This window comes from Cebus imitator, unplaced genomic scaffold (assembly GCF_001604975.1).
Source record: "Cebus imitator isolate Cc_AM_T3 unplaced genomic scaffold, Cebus_imitator-1.0 Scaffold124, whole genome shotgun sequence".
NCBI classification, from domain to species: domain Eukaryota; kingdom Metazoa; phylum Chordata; class Mammalia; order Primates; family Cebidae; genus Cebus; species Cebus imitator.
The window spans coordinates 5,105,074-5,115,289 of NW_016107439.1; the positions used below are offsets into that span (position 1 = coordinate 5,105,074).

Sequence of the window (10,216 nt, forward strand, 5' to 3'; positions counted from 1 at the left end):
CCTGGGTTCAGGCAATTCTCCTGCCTCAGCCTCCTGAGTAGCTGGGATTACAGGCACGCACCACCATGCCCAGCTAATTTTTTGTAGTTTTAGTAGAGACGGGGTTTCACCATTTTGACCAGGACGGTCTCGATCTCTTGACCTCGTGATCCACCCGCCTCGGCCTCCCAAAGTGCTGGGATTACATAGGAGCACAAACCCTATTGCTATCTGTGCGTGCAAAAAATCTAGGTTGCACACTGCTTAAATTAGATTCTTATAAGCAGTGTGCAACCTAGATTTTTTGCACGCACAGATAGCAATAGGGTTTGTGCTCCTATGAAAATCTAGTGCCTCTGCTGATTTGACAGGAGGCAGAGGAGCTCAGGCAATAAAGCTCGCTGGCCCTGCAGCTCACCTCCTGCTGTGTGGCCCAGCCGGTTCCTAACAGGCCAAAGACCAGCACTGGCCCATAGCCCAGGGGTTGGGGACCCCTGATCTATGCCACATTTCCCTCTCAGTGGCTGAAGTATACAACTGACTGCAGCATTTCAGGGTTGGGGACCCCGATCTATGCCACTATTTCTTCTCAGTGGCTGAGATACACAACTGACTGCAGCTTTGCAGTGAAACCAGGGCTCTAGTAAAAACCTAATATTTGCTTTCATGTAAGACTAGTCATTTCGTTATCTATCCACCCCTCACTAACCACTTTCTTACGACTAGCACTCTTATGCCATGCTGATCTTCCCCCTGCAGAATGAGCTTCTCTGGCTTACTTCCATTTCTTAATTGTAGGCATAACGATGTTTAATATGGTAAACAAAAATGTTCTTGTATCTCAGTAACTATCCCCTTTATTTCTAATTGCTGCTAGGGAGAAGAAAGAAGTTGTGGTTATTGATCCCTCAGGAAACACATATTACAACTGGCTGTTTTGCATCACCTTACCTGTAATGTACAACTGGACAATGGTTATTGCAAGGTGTCTGTATATTTTTTTGTGTGTGTGGATTTCAGTCCACTTCTAGTTTCCAAGTTCACTGACTAAACAATTTGACTTAGAGCCTTTTAGGACACACCTTCTTTCTCTACCACAGGTGGTAAAGAGAGGCTAGATTATTCTCAGTGTGTTTTCCTGGGATCAGGAGGAGGTGCTTCAGTTCTCAATATAATTGGGTCTCCAGTACTGGGATGGGTGGAGGGGTGAGGGGAAGACTTTTATTTTTAAAATTTTTTAACTTTTATTTGAGGTTCTGGGTACATATGCAGGCTTATTATATAGGTAAATTCATGTCACAGGGGTTTGGTACACAGATTATTTCCTCACCCAGTTGTTAAGCCCAGTACCCAAGAGTTATTTTTTCCAGTTCTCTTCCTTCTCCTACCCCCCACTCTCAAATAGACCCCAGTATCTGTTGTTGGAGGGGAAGATTTTTAAACTTTTGGTTGTATAATAACTTAATTAGAACATCAGGAGAAACTATTTTCTTTGACCTATGAGAAAAAAAAAAATGTTCCCAAATAGCGGAAAAAGATCAAGGAATCCCTGCCTTTTATATGGTAAACATCTCACTCATCCAAGACCAAGCACAATTTCCTAACGCGTTTTGGGTACAGATGGTCAGTATGAACCTGGTGATCAGTGTGTTTCACCCAACATATTTTGATTTTAGTTTTAGGCCATTTATTTTTTTAATTGATTTAAATATTTTTTATTTGTACAAGTGTATAGGGTACATGTGAAATGTTGTTACTTGTACATAATGCATAGTGATAAAGTCAGGGTATCTAGGGTGTCCATTACCCAAGTCCAATACATTTTTGTTAAGTATAGTCTGCTATCAAACATTGAATTCATTCCTTTTGTCTTACTGTTTACTTGTCCCCTTCAACCTACTTATTCTTATTGGATGTTTTTACAAAGCTGATTAGTGTTATGGAAACGATGTTGGAATTCAGAAGTGCGAGAATCAAAATCCAACCACTCAGGGAAAGTTTCGGAAAAGCCATGGTTGGTTAAAGAACTCTAAGGTCCTCTCCTAACCATAGCGTGCTGTGCTTTTCATCCTGATAAAGAAAAGATACAAAGAGAACTTTTACTTAATTTGGCCCCCATTTCTTTTCTGTTTATACAAGTGTTTCTTTTTTTACAGAGCATGTTTTGATGAGCTTCAGTCTGATTACCTAGAATATTGGATCGTTTTGGATTATGTGTCAGACATAGTCTATTTGATGGATATGTTCGTACGAATAAGGACAGGTAAATACATTTGGTTTTGAATATTTTAAAATTTCATGCTTTTATCTCTAGCATTGTAATTTGACATTTTCTAATCCAAGTATTCCTCAAAGTAAACTCACAAAAGTCTGTTCTAGAGGAAAAGGCACAAGTGAAAGAAGAGTCACGATGTATACTCACAGGCATCGGCTACTCCGGCTGATTCAGAGGAAGTTACCAGGCAACATTTTGACTGTAGATGTGGCTTTCCTCCATTATCCTGTTCATTGGTTTTGTGCCAGGCAAGAGGAATAGAGAAAGCAGAAATATTCTGCCAGCTATAGGGGGGAGAGTAAGTGCTACCTAACAGGGAGATAATTTGGAGTCATGGGGGAAAATGTCATTGTCCTCAGCACAGCCATACTCGAAATTTTTAAAAAGACAGGAAAAATACACTTTACTCACCTTTGGTTTGTGGTGAGATATTATTGACCAGAGGGAATAGCTTTCTCCTTGAAGTATTTCTGTTAAATAGGTAGAAGCTCATTGTTTCTACCCTGCTCTCTACATGCCAGTGTAACTGGTATACATAGACTATAACCTATTAAGAATCATCACATAAAATCAAACATTTTTAAAATACTAGTATCCTGGAACAGTGCCTCACTTGCTCTGTCATATTTGTAGCTCTGTTAGCCAGTTTAGGAGAAAGCAAATCCCTTTTCTAACATAACATATCAGAGGGCTGAAATGCTGGGCTTAAAACACACGAGGCCCATGGTAACAGCACAGAAGGGAAGATCCCAAGTGTCTAAGGCAACAGGAATGAGAGATGAAAATGCAGACTCAAGGACACTTCTGTTTCATTTGAAGGGGTAAGGCAAGAATATGAAAAACAGAAAGCACGGGGCAAGTATCCAAGTGTCCGGGGTAGGACTGGGATTCTGACAAGCCAGTGGCATGGGCTATTAGGCACATTGCTCGCGTGTTCAGGAAACCTCCTATGAGCTGTCTGTGGTGGGGAAGAAAACAACAAGCCATTGTATGTTACTACACTCTCCATACAACACAATTCTGGTCACCAATATGTATGTGGTGTTTCCTTTCCACACCAAGCAATTCTGTAACACCAGCTGGGTTAAAGTTTAACTGAATTCAGACACTAAGAGAGTTAGAACAGGCCCCACAGGTTAAGGGTGGGCTCTGTCTCCCAAGATGGTTCCCCACTTCGATGGCCAACTGTAAGCTTCAGGCTGTGGCTGGTGCTTCTGACTAACCAGCTATAAATTGGCGTTACCACCCCTCCCTTGTGGGTCCAATCATTTGCTAGCACAACTTATAGAACTTAGGAAAACACTGATGTTTACTGCTTTATTATATTAGTAAAGGGTATGATCATGGTTACAGATGAAGAGCCAGATGAAGAGATACATAAAAGTTGGGAAGAATCATGAGAACAGGGGCTTCTGTCCCCATGGAACTGGGGTGTGGCACCCTCCTAGTTTGTAGATGTGTTCACCAACCTGATAGTCTTCCAAAGCCCATAGTTCAGGGATTTTTATAGAGGCTTCATCATGGAGGTATGATGGACTATTAACCCAGTATCCAGTGCTTCTCCCTTTCCTGGATGAAGGGGGTTAGGGCTAAAAGTTCCAAGTTTCTAAATATAACTTAGTCTTTCTGGTGACCAGCCTCCATCTTGGAGCTCACCAAGAGCTGCCTCATTAGAACAAAAGATCAGAAGACATTTTTGATTTCTTTCTTTCTCTTTTTTCTTTTTCTTTTTCTTTCCTTTTGCTTTTCTTCCTTCCTTCTTTCCTTCTCCTTCCCTCCTTCCCTTCTCTTTCTTTCCTTCCTTCTTTCCTCCTTTCTTTCTCTTTCTCTCTCTCTCTTTCTTTCTTTTCTTTCTTTTTCTTTCTGTTTTGCTTTTTTCCTTCTTCTTCTCTTAAAAGTAATATGGAGTTACCTAGGCTGGTCTCAAACTTCTGGACTTAAGGGATCCTCCTGCCTCAGCCTTCCAAAGTGCTGAGATTACAGGTGTGAGCTGTCACACCTGGCCAGAACAAAAGACAATTCTATCACCCAGGAAATATCAAGGGATAAGGAACTCTGTTTCAGGAACTGGGGTCAAGAACCAAATACCAGAACAAAAGGCACACTTAGGGTCAGGCACAGTGGCTCATGCCTATAATCCCAGCCCTTTAGGAGGCCAAGGTGGGCAGATCACGAGGTCAGGAGTTTAAGACCACCCTGGCCAATATGGTGAAACTCCATTTCTACTAAAAATACAAAAATTAGCCAGGCATGGCAGTGCGCGCCTGTAGTCCCAGTTACTCAGGAGACTGAGGCAGGGGAATCACTTGAACCCACGAGTCGGAGGTTGCAGCAACCTGAGATTGTGCCACTGCACTCCAGCCTGGGCTACAGGGTGAGACTCCATCTCAAAAAAAGAGATGCACTTAGTATCCATATTGCTTAGGAAATTATAAGAGTTTTAAGAGTTCTGTGCCAGAGACGAAATATATATATATTTCTCACAATATCAGAAGAACACTACTCATAAGAGGAATGGCTTCACCTGGATGAAGATGATAGACCTTGAGAAATTTGTACACTCTCACTTTTGCACTTACAAAATTTTACTTTTTCTTTCTTTTTTCTTTTTGTTTTGGAAACAGGGTCTCGCTGTTGCCTAGGCTGGAATGCAGTAGTGCTATCATGGCTCACAGAAGCCTTGAACTCCTGGGCTCAAGTGATACTCTGTTTTAGCCTCCCAAAGCGCTGGCATTATAGACATGAGCTGTCTGGCCAAAATTTTCCTTTGATTTCTGCCACAGAATATTTTCTACAGCCATAGGTTGATTGGTATTTGTATTTTATTACATTGTTAAAGGTATATTTATTGAAAATGAATTTTTCTTTTGACCTCAACAAAGTTAATTGACAGTAACTTCACAAAAATTCATAATGGCATAAAAAGGAGAAACACTGAATTGATTTTTTTTTTTCTATTTTAGGTTACCTAGAGCAAGGACTGCTGGTAAGGGAAGAACTTAAACTCATAAATAAATATAAATCCAACTTGCAATTTAAACTTGATGTTCTGTCACTGATACCAACTGATTTGCTGTATTTTAAGTTAGGGTGGAACTATCCAGAAATTAGATTAAACAGGCTGTTAAGGATCTCTCGTATGTTTGAGTTCTTCCAGAGAACAGAAACAAGGACAAATTATCCAAACATTTTCAGGATTTCAAACCTCGTTATGTATATTGTCATCATTATCCACTGGAATGCATGTGTGTTCTACTCTATTTCTAAAGCTATTGGATTTGGAAATGATACATGGGTCTACCCTGATATTAATGATCCTGAATTTGGCCGTTTGGCTAGAAAATATGTGTACAGCCTCTACTGGTCTACACTGACTTTGACGACCATTGGTGAAACGCCCCCTCCTGTGAGGGATTCTGAGTATGTCTTTGTGGTGGTTGATTTCCTAATTGGAGTGTTAATTTTTGCTACCATTGTTGGTAACATAGGTTCTATGATTTCCAACATGAATGCAGCCAGAGCAGAATTTCAAGCAAGAATTGATGCCATCAAGCAATATATGCATTTTCGAAATGTAAGCAAAGATATGGAAAAGAGGGTTATTAAATGGTTTGACTACCTCTGGACCAACAAAAAAACAGTCGATGAGAAAGAAGTCTTAAAGTATCTACCTGATAAACTGAGAGCAGAAATTGCCATCAACGTTCACCTAGACACATTAAAAAAGGTACGCATTTTTGCTGATTGTGAAGCTGGTCTGTTGGTAGAGTTGGTCTTGAAATTGCAGCCCCAAGTCTACAGTCCTGGAGATTACATTTGCAAAAAAGGGGATATCGGACGAGAGATGTACATTATCAAGGAAGGTAAACTCGCTGTGGTGGCAGATGATGGAGTCACTCAGTTTGTGGTATTGAGCGATGGCAGCTACTTCGGCGAGATCAGCATTCTTAACATTAAAGGAAGCAAAGCCGGCAATCGAAGAACGGCCAATATTAAAAGTATTGGCTACTCGGACCTTTTCTGTCTCTCAAAAGATGACCTCATGGAAGCTCTAACTGAGTACCCAGATGCCAAAACGATGCTGGAAGAGAAGGGGAGACAGATTCTTATGAAAGATGGTCTACTGGATCTAAACATTGCAAATGCTGGCAGTGATCCGAAAGACCTTGAAGAGAAGGTTACTCGAATGGAGGGGTCAGTAGACCTCCTGCAAACAAGGTTTGCCCGAATTTTGGCTGAGTATGAGTCCATGCAGCAGAAACTGAAACAAAGATTAACCAAGGTTGAGAAATTTCTGAAACCGCTTATTGACACAGAATTTTCAAGTATTGAGGGACCTGGAGCAGACAGTGGGCCCATTGACTCTACATAGAACTGAAAAGCTGGCCATTAACAGGGACATGCCTCATGATCATTTTGATTTGGTGACTGACATCAACTATAATTTAAAAGAAGAGGAAGACTCAGTTGGGTAATTTTTCCACGAGGAAAATGTGCTTTTGCACAAGGTACAAGGCCTACACCCTCTCTGGGAGCTACTATGATTAAAAAAGCTTTTTATCTTGGAATTTTTCACAACTGATAATGTGCAAAGATATAAACTGATTAACTTGTCAGTATCTGTATCTTCTGAGTTTTTCACACATGCTCCTTTTAAGTTATAATCTTCATAAAAATGAGTAAGTATCCCTCGCCATTTTCATTGTTGGGTGAAATGTATTTGAAGTAACTGAGAATTACCATGTATATCATGTTTGGGATGACATTTTTAAAAATTTGACTGTAATAAAGTAAAATTAATTATGCAACTGTAGTGAATATGAGTTATTTGATAATTTAGCAGGGAGTTTAGGATCTTGCAGAACTTCAGGGTCATTTTAAGAAAAATCAATCATTTGTGTAGTCTAGGAAGAGTGTTGAGAGAAGCTTTCTACCAATAAAAGCATGATAAATCAGACTTTATGAACATATACATACACATAAATATACAGATATATCACAATGAAAGTAATAACATATTTTAGGAATCTTTTATATTAAATTTTAAAAGTTTTCTGATTATTAAGACCTGACAGCAGTGGCTACTGTCTTACTTCTCTGCCTGGCCAGCAGTAAGAAAAAGGAATAAAGTAATAATATTTCTGGGTGATTACCAAGGGAAATTGTCGTAATGTTAAAAAAGGAGACCTGACAGGCCTATGGACCAGCATGAGCATCACTTGGGAATTTCTCAGAAATGCAGAATCCTTGGCTCTACCCCTGCCTACTGTGTCTGAATCTGCATTTTAGTGTTTCATATCCACGTTGAAATTTGAATAGCATGTGTGTAGAGAAACAGGAAGTAGTTAATGGTAGGATGGTTCTAGAAAATAAAAATAAACTATCTGGAAAGTGTGTGGATGTGGAAAACATTGCTAATCAATCAGCCAGCTTCTACTGCTAAACCCAAGATGTGGTTCAAAAAAATCTTTCTTAACACAGATGACTAGAAGATTTCTAGCCTTATCTATAATGACATTACTAAAGATGGCTTCTTGTTAATTTGACATTTTAGATATTTCAATGGCCCCTAATCAGGGTATATTTTATTCTATTGTACCAGTAGAACATGTATTGAACTATACATTATGTCTTTGAAGTCCTGTGCTTCCATTTATTTTGGCTGTTCCTTCAATATCAGCTGGCAAGGATTTCTTCACCATAGAAGTGTCTAGTCCTGGAGAGGGTGCATCGTATATAATAGTATAACATATTTCTACCTGACACAAGTTCTTCCTTTTCCTCTCTTTTCCTTCTTGTTCTTGTTATTACTTCTCCATCTGCATTTTGTTCTTTTTCTTTGTGCCATTTCTTGCCTGTTGTAAAAACCTCTAAGACACTGTAAAGAGGCTTGCTGGCTACTCATATCAGGAAGATACGGTAAGATAGGGAGAATAAGGGTTACGTATGTGGCTCATAGCTGGCTCCCAGGAAGAAGCACCTCTAATTATGGCATGCAGGACTGGGGTGAACACTTTGACTCTCATCTGGGTTAGAGATACAGCCAAGGGTTCTCATTTGGTGATCCCTGACCCAAGCTCTATAGTCTTGTTGATGCTTACCTTGGACAGGTGGCTGATTCTTGGCTCGAAGTCTTTGGGTAAGGAGAGTTTAGCCAATTATTTTATTTTTCATGACTTCTCCATGTAGAGAGGAAGCTGATGTGCTGAAATGGCACTGAGGGCTTTAGTTTACAGACACCTGGGGTGCAATGCAGAGGTTCATAATTGTATTTCAGCTTCATCAGGGAATTTTTCTTTTAAAGACAGGAAACATGTAGCTTTAGGGGAATTCATGGTAAGTGCTGACTTGGGCACATGTGGATGCCAACACAGGAACTCACCTTTTAGCAACCCAGACACCAGCCATATTCCAAGTTGATTCTAGACTCCAACTGGTTGTCTGGAACTAGCATCTTAACAGAACAGGTTTGGCATAAGGACAGAAGTGAAGGTAGGGAGATAAAAGATAAAATCTGAAGATCTTTAATACCTGTATCTGAGAGGAGCTGGGACTCAGAGATGGTAGATCAGTAAGGGAATAGAAATTCAGTCTCTAGCCTTGCCAATATGTCTGGTGAGTGATTACCCTGCTCTTATGCCAACTCTATATAATGTTCTTGTAGGAAGATACTGCTTTAACGTTTTACATGTATTTACAAAAAAAAAAAACAAAAAAAAACAAAAAAACATTTCCAACTTAAAATATGCTTAAAATATGATGTGATTAAGCTTCCTACCATTAGGTGGCAATGTAGGTCTACAATTATAACCTTCAACGCCCAGAGCTGTTTAGAGATTACAAGTGGTATAAATCAGTGCTCTTTGGCAATAAAGAGTAATATTTCTCTGACACAAATATTTCCAGAAGATCTTAGTATAGCAAAATATATACCAGCATGAACAGAAAACATGATCAAATAAAATTTAAAATGTGATTTCAGTGAATAAGGTAATAAGGTACATTGAAGCATTTGAGTATTTCTTAATTTCTGGAAGTTCACTAAGGGAATAATAATAATTGCATTACAAAAAAGCTTACAGATGTTTAAGGCATGTTGTAGAGATAAGCAAAAGGGGGCAAAACGGAGCGAACGTCATTTATATTAAAATTAAATTTACATTTTTATTTTTAAAAAGTCCATTGCTTTAAAAAGTCTGAAAACTACTGATTTGTTTTAACAGTGTTGGAAGTAAGCCTACTTAGGACACTGTAAATTTAGGTAATGTTCTTCCTCATGTTAACGGAAACTGTGTTATTGGATACCCAAGTTTATAGACTGTTCAGAATATAAATATGAAACAACAGCTGTGTAGACTCAGAAGAAACAGTTTGATATTCCCTGAACTAGTTTATCTCTAGGTGAAGAAGAAAGAAAGTGAGGCATTCAAGGAAAGGGAACAGAGAATGTAGAAAGGCCTCAGAGATCATTCAGTCCACCCCTCCTCATTTTACAAATGCAAAAATGATGAACTTTGAGTGAGAGTAGTTTTTTTTTATTTTTATTTTTATTTTTTTTGACACAAAGTCTCACTGAGAGCAGCAGAAGGCAGCCAAATGCCTAGGCAGATGGGGCAGGTCCCCGGTGAAATCCCACCTCCAAGCCAAAGATAGTTTAAAGCCCAAAAGCCAAGCCACGGGTTAGATCCTCAGACTGGATTGAGAACATGTCGTCCCGTTTGGTGCGCTTTCCTCTGATTGGACCTCACCCTTCACCTACTTTACATATACCTACCCTTTTCTATTGGTTTTCTATACTGTTGTGCCCACCTTTGAGTGGTGCCTTCACTTTGATCTTTTCTGCATACTCACAAGCCAATTAACATGCACTTCCTATTCTGAGCCCATAAAAGCCTCCAAGATCAGCCATATGGGGGGACTTTTTCCAGCCTTCAGGTAGGGGAACCACCCCTATCCCTCCAT

At 39.6% G+C, this 10,216-nt stretch overlaps 1 protein-coding gene across 1 annotated transcript in view; it reads left to right on the forward strand.

Annotated features, from left to right (window-relative positions):
• Window positions 1–7,059, forward strand: part of CNGA1 (cyclic nucleotide gated channel subunit alpha 1) — a 38,446-nt gene extending 31,387 nt beyond the window's left edge. Inside the window, exons 5-7 of the mRNA XM_037742591.1 lie at window positions 857–964; window positions 2,136–2,242; window positions 5,218–7,059. Of these exons, the coding sequence (XP_037598519.1) occupies window positions 857–964; window positions 2,136–2,242; window positions 5,218–6,626 (1,624 nt within the window). The 3' untranslated portion in view covers window positions 6,627–7,059. The remainder of the gene's footprint in view (window positions 1–856; window positions 965–2,135; window positions 2,243–5,217) is intronic.
• The last annotated feature ends 3,157 nt before the right edge of the window (window positions 7,060–10,216 follow it).